The sequence below is a fragment of the Mustela erminea genome, chromosome 4, assembly GCF_009829155.1.
Source record: "Mustela erminea isolate mMusErm1 chromosome 4, mMusErm1.Pri, whole genome shotgun sequence".
Lineage (NCBI taxonomy): Eukaryota > Metazoa > Chordata > Mammalia > Carnivora > Mustelidae > Mustela > Mustela erminea.
In genome coordinates, this window is record NC_045617.1 from 20,466,013 (window position 1) to 20,490,584 (window position 24,572).

At 37.7% G+C, this 24,572-nt stretch overlaps 1 protein-coding gene across 2 annotated transcripts in view; it reads left to right on the forward strand.

The window, feature by feature from the left end:
- LAMA4 (laminin subunit alpha 4) overlaps window positions 1-24,572 on the forward strand; it is a 145,252-nt gene that overhangs the window by 95,234 nt on the left and 25,446 nt on the right. For both annotated transcript variants that reach the window (XM_032338784.1, XM_032338785.1), the window contains exons 14-24: window positions 2,218-2,359; window positions 3,109-3,205; window positions 7,997-8,113; window positions 9,773-9,952; window positions 13,167-13,306; window positions 15,696-15,872; window positions 16,682-16,827; window positions 17,261-17,423; window positions 18,288-18,421; window positions 20,008-20,179; window positions 23,840-23,971. In XM_032338784.1, coding sequence (XP_032194675.1) covers window positions 2,218-2,359; window positions 3,109-3,205; window positions 7,997-8,113; window positions 9,773-9,952; window positions 13,167-13,306; window positions 15,696-15,872; window positions 16,682-16,827; window positions 17,261-17,423; window positions 18,288-18,421; window positions 20,008-20,179; window positions 23,840-23,971 — 1,600 coding nt within the window. The remainder of the gene's footprint in view (window positions 1-2,217; window positions 2,360-3,108; window positions 3,206-7,996; window positions 8,114-9,772; window positions 9,953-13,166; window positions 13,307-15,695; window positions 15,873-16,681; window positions 16,828-17,260; window positions 17,424-18,287; window positions 18,422-20,007; window positions 20,180-23,839; window positions 23,972-24,572) is intronic.

The window sequence follows — 24,572 nt, forward strand, 5'->3', positions numbered from 1 at the left end:
ATGAAGCTTAGATAAAATATGATTCAGACAATATACTGTATTGAAATAATATTGTTTCTGAGATCCCTCTTGTGTCTCTCTTCACTGGTTTTTTGTCCTCTTAGTGAATCTTCCTGTTGGTTGGGATCCCAACACATACCTTCACTAAATGCACAGTGTTCTAGCATAATTCTAAGAAAGTTACCCATGCTATATATGAAAAATTGTTCAGAAATATCAATCACCCTGAAGTCCCTTTTGCATGTAGGATATTTCGGACTGGGTATATTCAGGGAAGCATTGAAATTCATAGATGTCTTTCCCTCAAAATCTGAACATTCTTCATCTTCTATCTGGTGACCCAGTGATTTGCTTCTTGTGCATAAAACAGAGATAAACATAATTCGTCAAGAAACTTCCATTTCAAAAACACATTTTTATTTTATGTATTGATGCAGTACCTCTTTTATGCCTCATAATGAAAACAGCATTAAAGATTTTCTTAATCATTTCTTGCATCTTAACATTAGCAAACAAATTTTAAAATATTAATGAATATTTGTAACATTTTATTCTTTGTATCCCTTTTAAAATTTCCTCAGATTTTCCTCTCTGTGTCATTTCTGAAAACAAGGGCTTGTGGGTAGGAAGAAGTAGAAAGTATGTGAATTAGAATTACCTCAGTAGAGCAGAATTGCATTATGGCTTTCCTTGACCCTAGGTACTTTTGCCTCTGTGGGCCTTTTCCTCCAGAAAAAAAATTTAAAATTACATGTCATAATAGCATTGTTATAAAGACTAATGTAGTCGTTACTAGGATCCTCATTGTTCTTCTGAGTTAAAAAAAAAAATGAAAATGAAAAAAATTCTTTATGGGCCCCTCTTATGCCTAAGGGATAAGTCAGCTCTCCCACGAAGGAGCCTAATGATTGTGAACTAGAACCAAAAAGAAGAAAGTAGCCAGGGAAATACAGAGAAGTTGTTCTGAGCCTAAGAGAGCACACTGAAACTGAAACTTGATGGAGGAAATTGAGAATCAATAGAGTTCAATAGGTCAGGGGAATTGGAAGAAATGAGCCAGTGTGGGATCCTCAATGTCACATACTGTGTCACAGAGAATCTTCTGGAAGTTACTGACGAATCAAGTGATAGTATGCAACTGGTGTATTTAAAACTGAGTAAAATTGAGGCAAAGGATTCAGGATGAGATGCAACAGTGACAGGATATTTATGTTAGAGAGGAAGAAGTATGCGTCAAAAAAGTGAAGTATTTTATGAATACACTTAGAATTTGAAGTTCCAATTCAGGAAATAGTTTAGGCAAAATAATAAATCCTGATGATTATTGGATGACAGGCGTGGGACCAAACATGTCACCTAGTTTATCTCTATTGTACCTCACATCAGTCCTCTGAGGCATATGCGTTATCAGGCATTATGTGAGAATGCCCAGTGCATGATGGGTACCCAATAGTGGATGAACCTTACAGAGGCCAGAATGGGGTAAAGGCAGAGAACATGATGTATAGGGCAAAGATGGAAATGAGTAGGGCTTTGCACTTTAAGGAAGCCGCTGGGCCCCACGAGTGAGACAAACCATAACAACAAGTGCCCTGTTTCCCTCTATGAAAAGGGAATAAAAATGGCTACTTCATGGGTGTGGTAAGAATTAAAGACATATCATACACCACAAAACTAGCTCAGAATCAGCACATAGATGCCCAATATGTATCATTCCCCTTCTTAAGGGAAAATACAATGTTTTATAAAGTGAACAAAAGAGTGAATAAATAGAGTGAAACCTACTCATACCTAACACCATGCTGAGCCTTGCACCTTCTCTGAAGACCTTGGTTTCTTTGATGGAAATAAAATAACAATGATGATCTGGGTGAGTAGGTGGGGAAGGACTGACTGTGTTCCTTCCTGGGCCTGACCCCCACCACATAAACTCTTGCTTGAAGAGGTGCAGAGGCCTGTTTTTAAATCAGTCCCTTTTCCTGTAGCCACTGCCCGGCAAACGGCTTCTGTGAGCCAAAATGGGGTAAAGGCAGAAGAGAGCAAAGAACATGTGCTCCCAGGAGAAGCAGCTTGGGAAAACTTCGCCAAGCCAGGTGGCTTTGAAGAACGGGAGGGAGGTCCCTGGGGTCCCAGAGGTACTCAAATCAAGCCATAAAAGTGGCCCCATTTCCCACAAAAGTGAGAGAGAGAAATAATGACACATGTTTTCTTTAACAGGAATTTGCACAGTTCCGATATGAATGGGCTGGTACAGAAAGCTTTGGATGCTTCAAATGTCTACGAAAATATTGCCAATTATGTTAGCGAAGCCAATGAAACGGCAGAATTGGCTCTGAACATCACCGACCGAGTTCATGACGTGAGTATTCCCTTTTTTTTTTTTTTTTAAGTTTTTGTTTTTACATAATCTCTATATCCAATGTGGGGCTCGAACTCACAACCCCAGCTCAAGAGTCACATGCTCCACTGACTAAGCCAGCCAAGCGCACTCCCCCACCCCAAGTATTCCCTTATTTTCAAGTTCATTTATATGCTGCCGTCTTCCAGCTTAGGACTTTTCTGTTTTCTAATGCCCTCGCTTGAGCTTCCACTGTAATGCAAATGGCAGAAAGTGCAGGAGAACTAAGAAAAGACCATTTTTTTGATGTTATGAAGGTTTTAGTAATACTTCTTCAAAATGTGCCATACTCTTGTCAGCAAATGTCATTTCTTTTGACAGCTTTTTTAAACCACGGTCCCTGAATAAAAGATATTTAAGATGAGCCCGTACTGATAGAGAAGATGTTTTATACACACATTCACATTTTTTTCAAATCAAAAATTGTTTATTGAGTGACTTCTATTTGACAAGCACTTTGGCGGGGCCTTGGCCGGTTGCTGGTCTAGACTGACTGAATTTTCCATGAAAAACATTTGTCTTGAAATGGACTTTATGAAATGGATTTTATTTCCTCGTGTTCCCATTTGACCTTGATTTTGAGCTATGGAAATTAAGTTGTATGAATTTTGCTTGGTGTTTAGTAAATATATGGTGTCGCTTATATCCTCAGTCCATGAAAAGTGGGTTTCTTCTGTCATTCTTACTCTTTCCACACAATTCCTTTGCAGGCTGTCAACGGGATTGATACTCAAATCATTTACCATAAGGATGAGAGTGAGAACCTCCTCAATCAAGCCAGAGAACTGCAAGCCAAGACAGACCCTAGTAAGCATCTCCCCTTTCTTACCTTCCTTCTGATTTACAGCTACTTCTCTCCTTTCATACAGTACTTCTGCAAAGGGATAGAGATTTTAAAAGTCTAGGATTAAAGAACAAATGATCTTTTAACTGAATAGTATATGAATAGTTCTCGTTGAGACCCAAGGTATAAAAAAAGTGAAGATTGAATTTTTTTTAAGGTATTATTTATCTATTTGAGAGACAGAGAGAGAGTGGGGGAGGCGGGAAAAGAAGGTAAGGGACCAGCAGACCCCACGCAGAGCACAAAGCCGACCCCAGAGCTTAATCTCAAGACCCCAAGATCATGACCAAGCAGAAACCAAGAGTTAGATGCTCAACCAACTAAGCCACCCAAGTGGATATTATAAATAAAATTGGATATTATAAAATAAATTGTGATTAAAGAAAAAAAGAACTTCCATGTAGTAAAATGTGGTGTATATTCTTGTTAATCAAATAAACTAATTGTGGCACCCGGGTGGCTCAGTTGTTTAAACGTCTGCCTTCGGCTCAGGTCATGATCCTGGGGTCCTGGGATCAAGTCCGTGTCAGGCTCTTTGCTTGGTGAGGATCTCCTTTTCCTTCTACCCTTCCCACCTGCTTGCGATCTCTCTCTCACTCTCTCTCTTTCCCAAATAAATAAATAAAATCTTTAAAAAATTTGGTTAATTAATAGAAATGTACCATGTTTACCTATTTTCAAGGAAATAATGCCATAAAATACACTTAACACTAAAACTGTATTGTACATAATTTAGTCTTTCTTGAACAATTCAGAAGGCCCTTTAAAATTTTACATGAAGTAATGAGTCAGTACTGGGAGAATCAGGAGGATAGGAAACCACAGAGCCATGTAGTTATCAGCACTTTCCTGTAGTTTGTGTTCTGTAAGTTTACTGTATCTAGGACAAGCCAGTGACCATTGGAAAGAAGCATTTCCAAAGGTTAGTGTTTGCATCTGTGACAGCAAACGCATCCAAGTGCGAGAGGGAAGGAAAAGTAAAAGCAAAATCACGTTAGCCAATTTTGAATCTTGTGAGCTACTCTTAAAAACAGTTGCATTGGCTAAGAATTTCACTAAACGATATTCATCTCTGAGTTAATGAACTCATACCTAAAGAGGGTTGCGCATTGACTGATGAGGTTGGAAATCCATTATCTAGCTAACTTCCAACTACCACCTAAAAACAAAAACCAAGTTTGAAACAGAAAATGTCATGTAATTTTATCAAAGCAACTAATCTTGATTCTAATCATGCATTTTCTTTTTTTAACAAAGAACACTATATATAGGGGAAAAAAAGTATTTGTTTTTCCTATGCAGAATATTTAACAAGCTGTAGTATAAAGCAACTATTATTTTATGTTTTCTGTATAAACAAAGGCAATAAAAATGTTCTCTTCTAATTCATTCGTTATATAAGTCTAGTCTTGAACATATCTTTTTTTTTTTAGTCTTGAACATACTCTTACAAAAGAATTAGAATATTGACAGCAACAATTTAGAATATTGAAAGTAAAATATATTTTATTGAATTATATTAACACACAATGTTATAAAAGTTTCATGTGAACAGTATAATGATTCAACAGTTCTACACATTACTCAGTGCTCATCACAATAAGTGTACTCTTAAAAGTAAAATATTTTTTAAGTAAATGTTGCCATATCAATGTATTTCTTTGTTTCTTGTGATGTGAAGACCAGAGTATGTGGATTTTCAGGACACAATGACTTCGATATTTTGTTCTCTTTGATAATTTACAATGCAGTCTTGTCCTTCTCATGAAAACAATTTTTCTTTCCTGGTAATAATGTCTCTTCAAAGTTCTATAACTTAAGTACAGATAAAATCTCTGCATTGGTCTCTGAATATTTTGCAAATCTGTTTTCCTCTTTCATGATCTTGTTTGGTTAAATTTCTTCACATATTTAATTTCAAAGGGACATCCTTGGGGAATTAGGACTGTGTGGGTCAGAACTTCCCTCCCTTTAGACAATAACGTTTGTGATATAAATTCAGATTTTCAGATTAAACTATATTTATCTACTGAGTTACATTACAATTTCAAATTACTGTTAATTCATTTCCAAATGACATTCAATGATTAGTAATCTTTATAACCCAGATTTCCTTTCTTTATTATCTATATCAAATAGTTAGCAATCTATAATAAACTCAGGAAGCTGCTATTTAAAGGAATCTTCTATTGAATTCATTTCTAAAATGAAAACTGTTTATGTAAAACAATAAGTTTCAAATAGGAAAGAAATTTTATGAAACATTTTTTTCGTAGAAACATGCAGCCCCAAATATAATTTTTTTCACCTATTTTTATCAAGGGCTCCAAATGTAGAGTTAAATATATTCTTTCTCAGTATATCAGTCAGCATCTTTTGCAGCTACAAACCCCAAAAAGAAGAGCTGAAAAGATTATAAATTATTCAAAAAAGATTATAAAATATTCAAAAATTGAAAGTAAAAGAGGGAGAAGAGGGTGCAATACAAGTACAAAGTATGTTTAAGTCCCTCCTTGAATTCTGGGAAATTTTTAGCACTCACCGGAGGAATTAAGAAAGAAGTGTTTGTACTTTGTTTACATTGTACTTGGTGACAGAATCAACTCAGCACCACTCATTTTATGCCCATCATACACAAGTGCGGAAAGACAACTGAACAAGAAAGCAAGCACACAAAGACTGTATAATGGAAATGAGAAAGTACGCCATGGCAGAGTATATATTTACAAGCCTTTTGGAGAGAAAGAGAAAAGTATAATAGGAAGGGAAGAAATGATTTGTCTGTTTGTCAAAAAGCATAAACTTCCTGATGATTTGGGAGTAAACGACGCACAAACCAAGAATCTTTGGGAAAGTTCACCCTTCAGTTCAGACAAGGTATTACATCATGATTTGTTTGGACTTGCTCCAAAATAACCCGTTTTGGCACTATGTTACAAGTGCACTTTCAAGAATAGTTTTGTAAGAAAAAGACTATCAAACCTGATACAAGAACAAATAGGAAATCTGATAGACCTGTATATACATATATAAATTTAATCAGTAATTAAACCCTTCCCACAAAGAAATCTCAAGGCTCGGATGGTTTCCCCAGTGAATTCTTCCAACCATCTAAACAAATGACACCACTTGTGTATAAATTCTTCCAGAAAATAAAAAAAGATGAAATATTGCCTAATGTATTCTATGAGGCCTACAAAACTAAGATACAAAACCTGATAAGGACATTGTAAAAAAACAAAAGGAAGATTATAAGCCAATTTCTCTCACAAATTGAGATGTGAAAAACCTAAACAAGACATTAGCAAATCAAATCTAACACACATAGAAATGGTAATACATGACCAAGTTAACTTTGTTCTGGGATTTCAGGGACAGTGTAACATTTCAAACATCAATAGTAGTTTACCACATTTAAAGAATATATCAGAAATTTCATATGGTTATCTCACCACATGCAGGAAAATCGTTTAACAAAACTCAGTGTCCATTCATGTTTAAAAAAACTCATAGCAACTTCTGTAATCTAAGAAAGAAAAATAAAATAAAAATAAGGAAGCATATTAATACTGAAATATTTAAAGTTTGCCCACTAAGACTGGAAACGACAAATATATCCCACATTACCAATTCAATGTGTAAAAGTCCAGTTTATTTCTATGTAGAAAATAATTAGAAATTTACTTTTTAACACCATTTGCAATAACATAAAATACCTAGAAATAAAGCTGATGAAAGATAAGATCTCTACACATAAAACTAAAAAGAAATTAAAGATGATCTAAATAAATGGAGATCAAAATGAGAATTTAGATCTAAAGAAGAGTAAGCAAAAACAATTAACTGGAAGGCTCAAATTTGTAAAAATGACAATTCTGCCAAATTTATGTATAGACTAAATATAACACCAACCAAAGTACCAGAACTATATGTAAATGATGAGAAGATGGTCCTAGAATTTCCACGGAAATGGGTGTGGGAGGAGCTAAGCAGCCAGTGTAATCCTTGAAGAATAAAATCAAAGCTGGAAGATTTAAACACCAGATATCAAGACTTAACCACTCTACAGAAATAAAAACAGAGATATGAAAGCTATATAAAATTATACTACTGTATCACTTCTTTTTAATAAAGTTTAAGAATAAACACAACTAAAAAAAAAAGAATAGATACAACTAACAGATGGAGATAGAATTCAGAACAGTGGTCATCCTTGGGGAATTACAGAGGGCCCAGAAAATTGAATAGCAATAGTGTTCTACTTTCTTGATTTAGCACAGCATATATGCCGTGCTCAGTTTGTGAAAATTTGTTTATAATGTGTACTCTTTTCTAGATGTATGTTGTATATCCATTAAAATTTTATTTAAAAATTAAGAAAAAATAATTATTCTTATATAACAAGTCATTGCCATAAATAGAGATAGACCTTTCGTTTCAGCTCTTTATCAACTGTGCTGCTAGTTGTAAGTCACAGCAGTGCTATATTTTTCAAAGAAGTTAGCCATTATGCTTGCACCTTTTATGAGTCACTTTATGGCATTCTAACTCACTCTAAGCAGTGCGACTAGTCTTCTATAGTCCTGTACCTCTTAATTGGAATGCCACTTTCCAGAGCTGGTGTTCTATGTTCACACCATATTCAGAATATTACAGATGACCCCACAGCACAGATCAGAATTGTCCTTGTTGAAATGGAGATTTTTTTTATCCCCCTAGCATCTTGGCTCCTTTTTTTGGCTTCTTCTTCATAGGCAATGATGAGGCGGTAGCTGACACCAACAGGCGTGTGGACGGAGCCCTAGCAAGGAAGAGTGCTCTCAGAAACAGATTGAGTGACGCCATTAAGCGACTACAAGCCACAGAGAGAGGTAAGGGTCACAGACAAGAACATAGTAAGCCTCAACTGTTTCTTTGCTGGGATTCAAATAAACGCTTGAGGAAGGAGTACATGATTCCTTACTTGTCAATACTTCTATAAATAAATATTGTTTTCTGGTGACAAAAGGAACTATGTTCATCACACACACACAAACACACACGCACACACACACACACACACACACACACACCGGAAAATAATTGTAAAACCTATAATCATACCTCCTAGGGGTGACCATTACATTTGAGAGCATTTTCCTCCAATCATGTGTGTGTGTGTGTGTGTGTGTGTGTGTGTGTGTGTGTGTGTGTGTACTTGTGTGCATCCACATGTGCAGGTGCTTTATGCAATCAGGCTGCTTATACTATTTTGTAACCACTTCCTTGTGAACATTCCTTCTTCTCTAATAAATATGCCCTATTTGGGTCTGGGTCTCTCTGGCCCCACATGTGAGTAGCAGACTCTGTTCCCTGCCATGTCATTCTGATAGGACAAGTAGGGAGACCACCAAGCCAAATGGAGACACAAGAGCACTCATTTTGCCTAATCTGGTACTACAGTGGTATCTTAAAAAGATGGGCTGGGAACCAGAGGGGCTGGAAGCCAGACTACTGGATGTGCGTTTTCTCCTACATGGAGCAAATCCATCTACTGCCTCCTAGTTTGCCAAAGCCCCAGCCAGGACCATGTCATCCAACGAGAATCCCTTTCATCTGCACCATCAGAGCTGCCACATGCTGGAGCACTGGGCTGTGGTGTATACACTTCCTGTCATGTAGGAAAGTACCACCATTGCCTTTAGATGGTGGTGAACCCTGAGGCTTGTCAAGGTTAGGAACTTGCTCCAAAAAGCACAGCTCCAAAAAAGAAGCAGCCAGGATTCAAAGGTGCATCCATCAGAGTTCAGATTATGTAAGGTTGAATTAAATCTTTCTCCACTCAAGAAAAAGAAAAGCTATAACCTCACCTGTGACTTTTATTACCAAAGTAATACATGATTATTATAGAAAGAGTAGAAAATACAGATAAGAAAAAGAACAAAAGAAGAAAAATCTTTTTTAATCTTATTACCCAGGAAAAAACATTTTGTTGTAAACTTTTTTTATTTTAAATACATAACTTTTTAATAAAAATAGAATGTCACTATACATGCTATTTTGCAACTTGGTTTTACTATTTAAAAATAATTTTCCATACTGATTTAATAAGAAGCCTGCTTCCATACTGGTTTACTTTTGCATTTTTACAGCAAAATGCGTCCCACATAGAAGAAAGTGGTATTTACAATGATATCAGACATGAACATTTTATGACTTAAAATCTCCTATATGTTTTCGGTGGCTTTCTCACCAGGTCTCTAACCTGAAGAAATACTAATTACTTTTTTAAAAAATTCACCTCTAATTTGAAAATGTTTTAAGTGGGCTGCCTGGTTTTAATGAGACTCTAGAGTCTTTCAAGCTCACTTTGTAACGCTACCTTCACATTTCTAACTTGTGCCATCATTAACATCTATTTAAAGATCTTTGTTCAGCTTAAAAACCCAAAACTTGAGGGCTGCCTTATCCCAATGATTAAATGGACGTTGATGCTCCCAACAAATGTCCTGCTTCTCTGCAAAGTGAGTGTCCCTGTGCTCTGTGTGAAGGTGATGCCCAGGAGCGCCTGGGTCAATCGAAGCTGATCACGGAGGAGGCCAACAAGACCACAGTGGAAGTCCAGCGGGCAGCCGCCCCCATGGCTAACAACCTAACCAACTGGTCACAAAACCTTCAGAGCTTTGACTCTTCTGCTTACAACACAGCGGTGGACTCTGCGCGAGACGCAGGTATCACGGTTTGCATCCAGATGAATTGGCCATTCGGCTCAACACGTCTTTCATTAAGATGCAGTGGTTTTCATCTGGGTGTGAGATTAGAATATTGTAGAAATCCGCTTAGAAAAAAAAAATTTGCTCAGGTCATCTATGACACACACGTATATGTATACACATACACATGTGTATGCATGTAAAATATATATATTTCACAAAAATATACTAGAGAGATTGGTTAAGCATCATTTTTTTCTATAGGAAATAATGGCAGCACTGATGTTGGTCAATGTTAAGTCTGTTCCTTGGGGAAGAAGGTCAATCACAAAATATTGGTTTACTTTGGGGAAAAATATTTACTAAACTGAATTGCTTTGTCCTTACCTGAGAAATGTAGGCTATTACCAACAGGTACTGACTATGTCCATTCAAAACTGAAGGTTCCAGGGCACCTGGGTGGCTCAGTCGTTATGTGTCTGTGTTCGGCTCAGGTCATAATCCCAGGGTCCTAGGATTGAGCCCTGCATCGGACTCCCTGCTGGACAGGAAGCCTGCTTCTCCCTCTCCCATTCCCCCTGCTTGTGTTCCCTCTCTCTCTCTCTCTGTCAAATAAATAAGTAAAATCTTTAACAAAACTGAAGGTTCCCATGAAGAATAGTTTGGGAGCACCTGGGAGGCGTAATCAGTTAAATTTCCGACTCTTGGTTTCTGCTCTCAGGTCATGATCTTGGGTCATGATCTTGAGCCCCACTCATGCTCCCAGCTGAGTGCTCCCCACTCAGCATGGAATCTACTTGAGTTTCTCTCTCCTGCTCCCTCTGCCCCCCTGCTCCGGCGTGCTCTCTCTCTCTGTTGCTCTCAAATAAATAAATAAACAAACCCTAAAAAAAATAATAATTGGAGAAGAGTTTATTGCTCAGCTTGAATGCAAATTTACAGCAATGATAATGAAATACTCTGTTATCTACCTAATTTATTTAGTTATACACAGATATTTAAATCACATATTACCATGTTTATTTGATCTCTTCTACCTTTTAAATATCAATGACTGTCATGACTAGAACTTCCTGTTCTCCAGCATGGTTTTGCAGAACATATTACGTTCACTTCCATCTGAGTTAAGGAAGAACTTTATTAATCTACATTTGATCTGTCACTAGAAATTTTATCTCAGGTCACAAATATTCATTCCCATAACAAGAAGATAACCATTATGTTCATCTCTTAAGTATATATTCATGACTTTTACCATGTAACCGCTCACCTAATTGCATTTAGAACTTAATCTCTAAAAGATTTGCCTTCATGACATCTAACATTTACATTTATAAAGACAGAGCCTCAGGAATGTTTACTAAATCTGTGTTAAATTTTTTTCTTCCTTTTTTGGTCCAATCCACAATTCCAGTAAGCGTCCAGAACTACCACTAATTGAAATTGTTTTAGGCCTCTGTGTTTTCCTCAGATAGCATTTTGTGGTTCAAATCAAAGTAAATGAAAGAGCATACCACAACATAAGAGACTTTATAAAGACCATAATAAAAGGTGGTTCCCTTTCTCGGAGAATTGAGAACAGGGAAACCCTGTTTTATATACATTTCCATAATCAAAATTTAATGTAACACATGAAATATACTTCATTACCTATAATTTTTAAACACTATTATACTATAAAATGGCTATTGTGGTCAGTTATCCAAACAACAAATATTTACCTCTATTTATTAACATGATAAAGTGATAATTGTTATTATTTTTCTTCATTCCATTCCTTAAGATAGAGAAACACCCTACTTCCTAAATACAGAAGAGTTTTATCCTTGGTCCTCACTGACCTATCTCCTGAGTCTGAGTTTAGTTTGGGTCCGGTAAAAGGCTTCCTGTTTTCCAGCTGCTACTGCTTAGTGACCATGGCTCTGCCCTTCTCCAGGGGAATATGCAAAAAATATTCATTCTCTGGTCCCGGTTCGTAAACCTTCATGTGCTTTAGAATCACCTGGGCCTCACTCCCAGAGTTTCTAATTGAGCAGGTTTGGGTTGGAGCCAGATTTTGCATTTCTGACAAGTTCCCTGATGATGCCAATACTGCTGGTCTGTGGACCACACATTGAGAACCACTGGTCGTTCATGAACCCTTATAGAAAGTTACGCCATTCTCCCTTTTTTGGACTTCTCTCATCTAGCTGTGTAAATATGATTTATTCTCTCTTTATTTAAGGTTTTATTTATTTATTTTAGAAAGAGAGCATGTGAGCAGGAGAAGGAGCAGAAGGAGAGAGACAGGGGTGCCTGGGTTGCTCAGTGGGTTAAGCCTTTGCCTTCAGCTCAGGTCATGATCTCAGGGTCTTGGGATCGAGCCCCGCATGGGGCTCTCTGCTCAGCAGGGAGCCTGCTTCCTCCTCTCTCTGCCTGCTTGTGATCTCCGTCTGTCAAACAAATAAATAAAATCTTTAAAAAAAAAAAAAGAAGAAGAAGAAGAAGGAGAGGGACAAGCAGACTCCCCACTGAGCGCAGAGCGGGCGTGAGGCTCCATCTCAGGTCTCTGAGATCATGACCTGAGCCAAAATCAAGGGTCAGACGCTTAACCAACGGAGCCTCCCAGGCACCCCTATTTCTCTTTTCTATGTGTACCTCATACCTTAAAAAAAAACAAAAAACAAAAAACCATAACCTACAAAGTCAGTATGATGTGTTTGTATCATCACCCTTATTGGGCCCATAGACCATGGCGCCCACCCTCTCCTTGGCACCAACTGCCACTCTTCTGGGCACTCGGTTGTTTTCTCCATGTAGCTCTGCCTCTGCATGGACCATTGCAACAGCAGTGTGATGTTCCCAGGCAACCTGGGAAAAAACATTCCCACCTCCTTTTGCCCAGCCTTCCTTTAGACTTGTTCTATCAGTTCCATTAGAAATGCAAGTAGACCCTATGCTATATGGGGACAAAAACATCTGTACATTTTTCGTGGGCCCAGCCCTTCAGAAATGTACATTGTCAGCCAGCTGACTCTACATACATGTAGACCAATAGACATTATAAATGCCACAAAATAGGAATTGTTTATATAGCAGGCTTAACTCTTCCTTTGGCAGGATTACAAATAATTATAGATCTCACAAAAGTAGCCTGTGTTTGTTGTCTCTTCACCTGATTCCTTAAATACAGCTAATATTAGTTAATATCATTGAGATATTTACTCAAGTGATTAATTTTTGTTAACTGCAGTACGAAATCTGACAGAGGTTGTCCCTCAGCTCCTGGATCAGCTCCGCACCGTAGAACAGAAGCGGCCTGCGAGCAACGTCTCCGCCAGCATCCAGAGGATCCGGGAGCTTATAGCTCAGACCAGAAGTGTTGCCAGCAAGGTAAGCATGAAAGAAGACTTCTCAGTGCTCACTGATCAGGAAACTGAATCACAGCCCTTAAGGCAGCTGCCAGAGCCCGGAATCTTTCTACTTCAGTAGTTCTTTTTTTTTTTTTTTTTTTTTTAATTCATTTGAGAGAGAGAGAGAGAACGTGCGCGCAAGTGCATAAGCAGGGGAGAGGGGCAGAGACAAAGAGAGAGAAGCAGACTCCCCGCTGAGTAGGGATTTTTACCCCCCACCCCCACACCTACCCCCACCTCCACTTCCACCCCTTACAGGACTCCATCCCACGACTCTGGGATCGACTCTGGGATCGTGACCTGAGCCAAAAGTAGAGGCTTAACCCACTGAGCCACCCAGGTGCCCTCTCTACTTCATTAGTTCTAAGGCACCATCTAGATCTGTTCATTAGAATTACATGAAGAGCTTTGAAAACTAAACCCGTTCCCAGTCCCAACCTCAAAGCCATGATCAGGCTCTCTAAAGGATGGGCTCAGTTCCTGTATTTTTTTAAAAGCTTCCTCATGATTCTTATGGATAGCCAAGATTAAGAGTCATAGGGTTAACCTAGTCAATAAAGCTTGTAGAGGAAAAGAAATTGAGTAAAGCTAACACCAACCGAAGACATGATTTATACTTGTCAATATTATTAATTATTGGAACACGTGTTTTAGTGCAATTACTATGTTGAATAATCCTGCCCATCTACCTCTTTAGGGAATTCTCTGGTGTAACATTGATAGAGGGAGCCTTCACTGACCCCTCTACAGGGGTCACTGTGGAATCACAGATCACCTAAACTGAATAATCTTTACACAGAGGCCACACAGCAACACCAAAATTCAATTAACGTTTTCAGTTGGCAAATAGGGCTCATCCTTGGCCCTCTTTTTCATTTATTTTTTATTGATGCATAGATCGGCATTATATGGTTTTGTTTTCTCAATTGCAAATTGTCCTGAACAGACCATGAGCCCTAAGCACTGACCAAAAGAAGAGTTGGAAATCAACTATTTTGTAATGGAGGAGATTGCTTTTGGTAAATATATTCAGCATTTAAATGATTTGTGATAATTGGTCTCACACCCCAAATTAACTTTGTTAGATACTTTGGGGAGCATTTCAAGAAAAGCTTAGCGTGAAGAAACGTTTTTTCCAAAGCTAGGTTTCTGGGAGTGCTTTCTGGTAGTTTGATTCAAACGGAGAAAACTTTGGGGAACTTAACCACCTAAAACTGTTTTCTAGAGAGAGTCTTGGCAATGCCTTTGGGAGCCCCTTGGGCTCCCCAAAGTGAGGTACTTTCTGTGCAGATATATTTCCTTCTCAGCCTCAATTTTTATGAAAAAAGACTTTAATCCCATGAATTGTTTGTTTATTAAGATGATTAATTTTTACTCAACTAGCAATGTAAGACAGCTGTATTCTAGGCACTTGGGAATATAGTCTTGAGCTTACTGACCATCAATATTAACCAAATTAATAATATATAATGGATATCAATACATCTAATTATTCAGAAATATTTGCATGTGTGACATGGATATAGAAGTCCATCCCCTTCTGAATACTCAGAAAATCACTCTGAACCAGACCAGAGAATCAGCTTATCATATTGGGCCTCTCAGACATGCATCTACTGAATTGTGCTTTGTTTTGAGGTTTTTCTAAGAATTATTATAAGAAACATCTTAATGAACTCATTACAGTTATAATAATGATAGAGCCAGGAACTGGAAAGTACTTTATAGTTATTATCTCATTTCACTCAGCAAGATTTTCGTCCACACTTTACATTTGAAGAAACTGCAGGTTAAGTGACTTGCTCACAGTTACAGAGCTAGTAAGAAGCAGAGCCAGGTTTCAAGACCCTGTTGAAGACTCCAAAGCTGGACTAGACCCCTCCCAACAGTCCTGGTGTGCTCAAGGATGTTACTCACAGCCTTATTTCTTATTTCTCTTTTTAAAACCCTGAGGAGAAAGTTCTAGCCGTATTAGTTCCCCAGATGTGTTATACTTCTCCTGATCAACTAGTCATTGTTAATTTTATGGGCCTCATGAACTGTGTAACTGACCAGGAATCCCATCAAGCTATTTAGTTCACCCCAACCAAGTTTGTAATTCATTGTGGGATTCTTAGTTATCCTCATCATAGATCCGCTTTGTCACCATTTTTTGGCTTCCTTTCACCCCATTTTAAATGTAAATGACTATATTATGATCGCCCTTAACCCCTTTCTCCCACAAGGTGAGGACATCAGGAAAGAAGGACAAGGAAGGGAGTAGGACTCGGAGAGTCCATAAGGATGGAGGGAATCCCTTTGGAAACCATGGGAGAGAGCTGTGCCCAATTCTGCAGGGTGCTTTTAACAGAAACATTCTCTAACTCCAGATCCAAGTCTCCATGATGTTTGATGGCCAGTCAGCAGTCGAAGTGCACCCCAAAACCAGTATGGATGACTTAAAGACCTTCACATCCCTGAGCCTGTACATGAAACCTCCCCCCGTGAAGCAGCCAGAGCTGGCTGGAGCTACGGACCGGTTCATCCTGTACCTCGGAAGCAAAACCGTAAGCTTGTGACATGGTTTTTTTTTCCTAGTAAATTTATTTTTATTTAATTTTTTTCCTTTTTTTAAATTTAAATTCGATTAGCCAACAGAGAGTACATCATTAGTTTCAGGTGTAGAGTTCAATAATTCATCAGTTGCATATAACACCCAGGAAAACATGACATTTGAAAAGAGAGAATAATAGTCAAAGGAAAGACGGGGCATTCCTCTTCCCTTAAAACAAAACCACCTATGCAAACAAACAACATTCCCATTCTGGTTACCCAAACAACATTCCCGTTCTGGTACAGACCACTTTAATCCCGAAACTCGAGTGATCATAAAGGTAAGTGATTCCTTCTCTACGTGGGATATTTCTGGGGCTGCTTCGTGATCAGTCTCACACGGCTCATTGAATGCAGCATTTCAAGGACTTCCAGAACCCAGAGGCCTACTAACAGTTGTTGCTCACCCTGTTTGGACAGGCACAGCAGTCTGTCTTGGCGGGCTGCCTTATGTCCGTGGGTTAACCAGATGGGATCAGGCCACTCCTGGAAGCCGTGAGATGTCCACAAGCCTGCCGTTGCCTGCCTCCCTGTCCAAGATGCACTTGGACAAACACAGGGGAGCAGCACACCAATGTAGCCACAGGGAGGCTGGAAAGAAAAAGGCATTGCCCAATCCAACAAGAACTTTGTAATAATTCAGGCAAGATGTGTCTTGTAGACAGCCAAGCACTTGGGTTGATGATTGTCCCTTAAAGAAAGGAAAACAAAATATGATGTTCATTCATATGGATTTTCTTTAAGTGGCTTCTTGACATTTCAGGCCAAAAAAGAATACATGGGTCTTGCAATCAAAAATGATAACCTGGTGTACATTTATAATCTGGGAGCTAAGGATGTAGAGATTCCCCTGAACTCCAAGCCCGTCAGCTCCTGGCCTGCTTACTTCAGCATTGTCAAGATTGAAAGGTAAAGTGAATTCACAATACAGGGCTTCCATGCACATTTCATAAAAAAATCTGTTGGAATGCATGCGTGTGTGTGCTCGCGTGCACACACACACACACACACACACACACACTGTTTTCCTGTGGATGTTTAAATAGCATTTTCTTCCCTTTATTGTTGCTCCTTTTTTCCCCCAGTATGCCTATGTTGCTTCCCAAATACCTAAGTCAGGAAAAAAAAGATTAGAAAAAAATACTCATCATTTCTAAATAGCAAACAGATTATTAGATCTTTTTATCTGCCCAATCCATGCCTTCATTCCAAGATGGAATATCTTTTGTTTTTTCTTTCTGCTGATTGTTGACATCCTGTAAAAGCTTTCACATGACGACCTTTAAAAAAAACATATTTTCTACAAATTATCTGGCTAATAAGGACTGAAAATTCTTAACAGGGTAGGAAAACACGGAAAGGTGTTTTTGACGGTCCCAAGTCTGAGTAGCACTGCAGAGGAAAAGTTTATTAAAAAGGGAGAATTTACGGGAGATGACGCCTTGTTGGATCTGGACCCTGAGGACACTGTGTTTTATGTTGGTGGCGTGCCTTCGAACTTCAAGGTAAGCTATCCAGCCAGATTTGGACTTACTGAAAATCTACACTGACTGTTTTTTAAAAATCCATAAGTCCTACAATGATTTGGGGGTGTATCGAAATCTTGGTATTTCAAGAAAGAAGTTAGCTCCCTGGTGTTAAAATTCTGATCTATAAATCTGGCATATAAATCTGGTCTTTGCCACCCATAGTTTCATGGTGTCAGATGCTTTCGGGCTCTAGCTACCACTTGTATATCAATTCATTTCATTCCAGTACATGCATATATAATTGATATTACCCCCACCCACTACTGCAGGAGTGCGTGGACCTTGTGGGTTTGCTAGGTTCACAATGACAATTTCAAAAACTCAGTTATTTCAACTAATATAGACATGAAATAAAATACTCGGGATGAAGAAAGGGGTGAATCTAAGGGGGGAGTATGAGACCTGGTGAAAGGCAAATAAATGAAAGGCCCAGATAAGGAGATGGGAAGTTGAGGTAGGATTTCAATCCCAAGGCTATTACTTACTAGTTATAGACATATTATTGAAACTCTCCGAGAATTACTTTCCTTCTGTTGATATGAAAACAGGAATATCTACCTCAAAGAGCTGCTGAAAGAATTAGTTTTGCTCCTGAATTCGATATTTGGTGTGTGACTGATATATAGTATGTGTATTCAACAAATCCAATCCTCTCTGCTAGATAGGCACAGCTGAAAAATCATTGTTTATCTAAATTATCTGGCCCAGAGGAGACATAGGTCTAGAAAGATATTTATCTATATGGGCAGTTCCCTCTGACCTGTTGTCTATTTCATTGTCTGTTCTGTATCACCTGGGTGAAGCACAGTCATGGGGTAATTGACTTTGTCTGTTACATAGCTCCCCGCAAGCTTAAACTTGCCTGGCTTCGTGGGCTGCCTGGAATTGGCCACTTTGAATAATGATGTGATCAGCTTGTACAACTTCAAGCACATCTATAACATGGATCCCTCCAAGTCAGTACCCTGTGCCAGGTAAGAAAGTGTTAAGAGTACTAAAGACTTTGATAGCCACGTGAAAGCAGCCCGATGAGTCAACCATGGATCAATATTCAGGTTCTCTTTTTTTTCTTTGGGGAACCCAGTCTTGGAACTGCATAAGAGTCATGTCTGCAAAAATCATTTCAGTTTTCTGCCACAGACGAGCATATACAAGTATGAAGTGTTAAACATCTTGTTTGCAGCTTTTTTTTAAAAAAAAAAGATTTTATTTATTTATTTGACAGGGAGAGACAAAGTGAGAGAGGGAACACAAGAGGGGGAGTGAGAGAAGGAGAAGCAGGCTTCCCGGTGAGCAGGGAGCCCAATGTGGGGCTCGATCCCAGCGCCCTGGGACCATGACCCGAGCCGAAGGCAGACACCTAACGACTGAACCACCCAAGTGCCCTTGTTTGCTGCTTTAATTTAGGATTCCAGAGACTTGGGTTTCACCAGAAACTTCTGTTGTCTTAGCACAGAGGGTAGAAAAGAAATCCATTCAAAATCACTCATCAGAATATGGAAGATCACACACACACACACACACAGGAATACAGTGAAGTCTTGCCATTTGCAATGACATGAACGGAGCTGGAGAGTATAATGCTAAGCAAAATTAGTCAAAGGAAGACAAATACCCTATGTTTCACTCACGTGTGGAATTTAAGAAATAAAACAGATGAACATGTGCAAGGGGGGTGGGCAGAGGGAGGCCAACCAGAAAACGGACTCTTCCCTATGGAAGACAAACTGAAAGTTGCTGGAGGGGAGGTGGATGGAGGGATGGTCTAGATGGGGGATGGGCACTAGGAGGGCACTTGCTGAGATGAGCACCGGGTGTTGTATGTAAGTGATGAATCACTCAATTCTAAATCTGAAACTAAAAAAAAATTTTTTTTAAATAAAAAATAAACCATTCATTTAACCTACCTATAAATACTTTTCTGTCTCCCATGTAGACATCAGGACTTACTTTTTTTTCAAGTTTTTATTTAAATTCCAATTAGTTAATATACAATGTAATATTAGTTTCAGGTGTAGAATTTAGCGCTTCGTCACTTACATACAACACCCAGTGCTCATCACAATGCCGCCCTTAACGCCGGCCATCCATCCAGCCCTTCTCTCCCCGCAGGTCCCCTCCAGCACCTCTCGGTTTGCTCTCTCTAGTTAAGAGTCTGTTTTGTGGGCGCGCCTGGGTGGCTCAGTGGGTTAAGGCCTCTGCCTTCAGCTCAGGTCATGGTCCCGGCATTCTGGGATGGAGCCCCACATCAGACTCTCTGCTCAGCGGGGAGCCTGCTTCCTCCTCTCTCTTTACCTGCCTCTCTGCCTACTTGTAGTCTCTGTCTGTCAAATAAAATAGATAAAATCATTTAAAAAAAAAAAAAAGAGTCTGTTTTGTGGTTTGACTCTCTTTCTGCCTCACCCACCCCCAACCATGTTCAGCTGTTCTGTTTCTTAAGTTCCACATATTTAATGCTGTGAGTTCCATGGAAGATGTCATGACAATGGGTTGTAAGTTCCTCACGTGGAAAGCATAATGCAAACTGTCATGCTCATATATCCTTGCGTTTTTATTCCAGAGACAAACTGGCCTTCACTCAGAGCCGAGCTGCCAGCTATTTCTTCGATGGCTCTAGTTATGCTGTGGTAAGGGATATCACAAGGAGAGGGAAATTCGGTCAGGTGACTCGCTTTGACATAGAAGTTCGAACACCAGCTGACAATGGCCTCGTGCTCCTGATGGTCAATGGAGTGAGTAAATATAAAAGTCCTTTCTCCTCTCTGTTATTCCCTTTACTTTCCACTGTGCATATTCCTAGGAACCTTCCCAGGTTGAGTGTGTCGTGCCACCAAATCGAAATTTTAGTTTAGAAAGAAAAATTGGATATGTTTTTCTTTAGGGAAGTTGCGCCAGCAATAAGTAATTTCTGCAACTTTGAAATGCATTTTTGGATGTATATTAAATATAACCCCCTTTAATAAGCTAGAGAATTTTGCAGAAAATCAGCACCAAGATCTAGGTGGGTAGTGTGTCTGCAGAAATGCAACACTGACTTTTTTACATCATATGCCTTTATCAGTTAAAAAAAAAATGCATGCTTACCATAAATATATGCATTTCTTAATAATATATGTAAAAGCATATATATAAACACACTTATAATGTATACTTCATAATATAATTATAAAGTACTTTATTAATGATTATTAATAGTAATAATCCATATTTTATTATAGAGATAATATTCAAAACCAGGTATAAAAGATAATTTATATAAAGATAAAATATTGAATGAAAATAAATACAACTTTAAAATAAAGATGAAATGAAATAAAATTGTTTCCTATTTGTTAATGGTACAAATATTAATAGCGGTGTTAGTTAAGAACAATGTAATTAAATATGCATATGCATAAAATATGCATCTCATTAACTTTTTGAGATACAGTGACTCAAAAGTCTTATCCTAAGCCCAGTTGCTTTCAATACTAAGTTTTATTGGCTGTCAAAACTAAACAAAGTACCTCAAAAGTAAAAGTGTCAGATGTGTATCATTGGCTATGCTTACTAAATTATGATACCATTTTTCAGTCTCCTCCACTAATTGGCAAAAGTGGTCTTTGAATTTGGCTGGTACATTTCCATCTTTTATGATGTCAGTTCTTGCTAGCTAATCATATATTGCATCATTTTGTAAACTTTAACAAAAGAACTCAAGACCATTGAAATCTTTATTTGACAGAGTTTTAAACTGGTTAGAAATTTTTTTCTAAAATTATTTTTAATAGTGCAGATATGAGAGTTTTTACAGGTAGTACACATTGTTTTCATCAACAAATTTATTTAACATTAGAAAATTTTACAAATATATTTTTTAAAAACCATCTCTCCAGAGTATAACTTTCTTCAAAAAAGTTACTTTCTCTTTAGAAATCTGTTGCATTTCTATAACCAATAGTGAAGCAGCAGAAAGAAAAATAAGGAAAAAATCTCATTTACAATTGCACCAAAAATAAAAAATATCTAGAAATAAATTTAACCAGAGGCAAAAGATCTATACTCTGAAAATTATAAAACACTGATGAAAGAAATTGAAGACAAAAAGAAATAGGAAGATATTCCATGTGCATGGATTAAAAGAACAAATATTATTAAAATGTCTATACTACTCAAAGGAGTCTACAAATTTAATGCAATTGTTATCAAAATATGCCAACAGCATTTTTCACAAAACTAGAAAAAACAATCCTAAAATTTGTACGGAACCAGAAAAGATCCAAATAGCCAAAGCAATCTTGAAAAAGTAGAACAAAACTTTTGAGGTCTCCTAATTCCAGCACAATAGTATTACAAAGCTGTAGTAATCAAAAGTGTATGGTGCTGGCACAAAAATAGACACATAGATCAATGGAACAGAATAGAAAATCCAGAAATAAATTCACAACTATATGGTCAATTAATCTTCAACAAAGGGGAAATGAATATACAATAAGGAAAAAACAGTCTCTTCAACAAATGGTGGTGGGAAAACTGGACAGCTACAGGCAAAAGAATGAAACTGGACCACATTCTTACACCAAACACAAAAATAAACTCAGAATGGTTTTAAAGACCTAAATATGATATCTGAAACCATAAAAATGCTAGAAGAGAGCACCGGCAGTAATATCTCTGACATTGGCCACAGCAACATTTTTCTAGATGTGTCTCCTAAGACAAGGGACAAAAACAAAAATAAACTATTAGAACTACACCAAAATAAAAAGCTTCCACACAATGACGGAAGCAAGCAACAAAACTAAAAGGCAGCCCACAGAATGGGAGAAAATAGTTGCAAATGAAATATCTGATAAAGGGTTAGTATCCAAATACATAAAGAACTGGTACAACTCAACACCCAAAAAACCAAATAATCCAAATAAAAAATGGACAGAAGACATGAAATGACATTTCTCCCAAGAAGACATCCAGATGACCAACAGACACATGACAAGATACTCAATCTCATTCATCATCAGGTAAATGTAGATCAAAACTACAATGAGAAGAAAGAAAAACTGCAGTGAGGCATCACCTCACACTTGCTAAAATGGCTAAAGTTGAAAACAAAAAACAGGTGTCGGCAAAGAAGTGGGAAAAAAAGGGACCCTCTTGCTATGTTGGTGGGAATGCAAACTAGTGCAGGCACTGTGGAAAACAGTATAGAGTTTCCTTTAAAAATGAAAAATAAAACTACCCTATGATCACTACTGGATATTTACACAAAAAATATCTAATTACACAAAAAACACTAATTCAAAGGGATACACGCATCCCTATGTTTGTAGCAGCATTTTCTACAGTAGCCAAATTATGGAAGCAGCCCATGTATCCATTGATAGAAGATGTGGTTTATATATACAATGGAATATTATTCAACCTTAAAAAAAAATGAAATCTTGCCATTGGCAGTGACATGGATGGAGCTAGAAAATACAATATATGGGCACCTGGGTGGCTCAGTGGGTTAAAGCCTCTGCCTTGGGCTCAGGTCATGATCCCAGGGTTCTGGGATCGAGCCCCATATCGGGCTCTCTGCTCAGCAGGGAGCCTGCTTCCTCCTCTCTCTCTGCCTGCCTGTCTGCCTACTTGTGATCTCTGTCAAATAAATAAATAAAATCTTTAAAAAAAAAATCAAGTGGAAATATTTTCTTTCTTTCCCCTAATGGATTATTTTCCATATCTCTGGAGTATACAGACTCCGCTTGAGAGATCACTTTCTGATCAATAGGAACTACGATAATGCCTCGTTTTTCAAATCCATTCAGTTCTTCTATTGCAAACTATCTTCCAAAACAAGCAAGTCGGACCAGTAAATTACTTGAGTGCTACAGAATTACTTTGGTTCTCAAACACCATATGGCCCAAGTGCATAATCATTTCATGTTTATTTACATAAATCCAGTGTTTCCAAATAATTACAGAAATGTCCTTTTCCTTATCTCCGTGCTTGCTAATAATTTTTTCAGATTCTTCTCATCAACCTTGGAATTATTTTTCAGTATTGCCAATTTTCCTCTTAAAGTGAAATGCACTCATGCCTGTAAGCCCGTTACAATTTTCAAATGTTCTCAAGATTTTTAAAAGGCCAACAAGGTAAACTTAAAATTTTATTAATTCATCAAGTAAATAAGAAACAGAAGATGGCTGCTTTAAATTGAGTATAAATATTAACATTTTGATATATTAACCTGAGACCTAACTGCTGATATGGAGTTGCAATTTTAATTTTATAATAAGAATTTCATGAGACTTCTTTAGTCTTCAGTTTCAATAATAAAAACTACAGTGTAAGCTCTCAAATTCAGATAAATCTACACTTTCCTAATAGCAGATGTTTACATCTTATAACTTCTTCTTTCTGTCCACAGAGTATGTTTTTCAGCTTGGAAATGCGCAATGGTTACCTACATGTGTTCTATGACTTTGGGTTTAGCAATGGCCCTGTGCATCTTGAGGACACATCGAAGAAAGCTCAGATTAACGATGCTAAATACCATGAGGTATAAACCATTGCGATTTGTGTGGTGTGTTTTGTTTTGTTTCACTTGTACTTAGAACTGTAGATTGAATCAGATGGTCAAATGACGTAGGTAGGAAAATAATTAAACTGAGCACCTTCACTTCTAAAAACCAACAGCAAGACCCCATTGACTCAACTCCAGAATGACATTTGCTTTAAAAAAATGAATGTTTTGTCATATTGATGTTTTCTAATAAAAGAGTCACTGAAAGATTCATTTTAATTGCTTGATTACAATGGCACTCCATAGAATACTTTTATACATCTGTTGAAAATGCTAGTGTGGATACAGAGCCATTTTTAAAAGTATCCTTTGAGCACTACTAAATGTAAAAAGAGTAGGTAAGCAAACAGAGAATCTCCCTGTAAAGCATTTATCCAGAACTTAGAAAATACTAACACAGATTTCCTTATAAAGCGAGCCCCCAGGGAATGCTTTTTAACTTTGAAACAGTTGTGTAGTTCACTAATAATATATTTCATCTATCTTCAGTAACAACTACTTTGAATCTACAATTGAGTAAAATGTATAAAAGGTTTATCTTTTAAGCTGAACCAAAATGCAGAGAGTAGGACGCTCT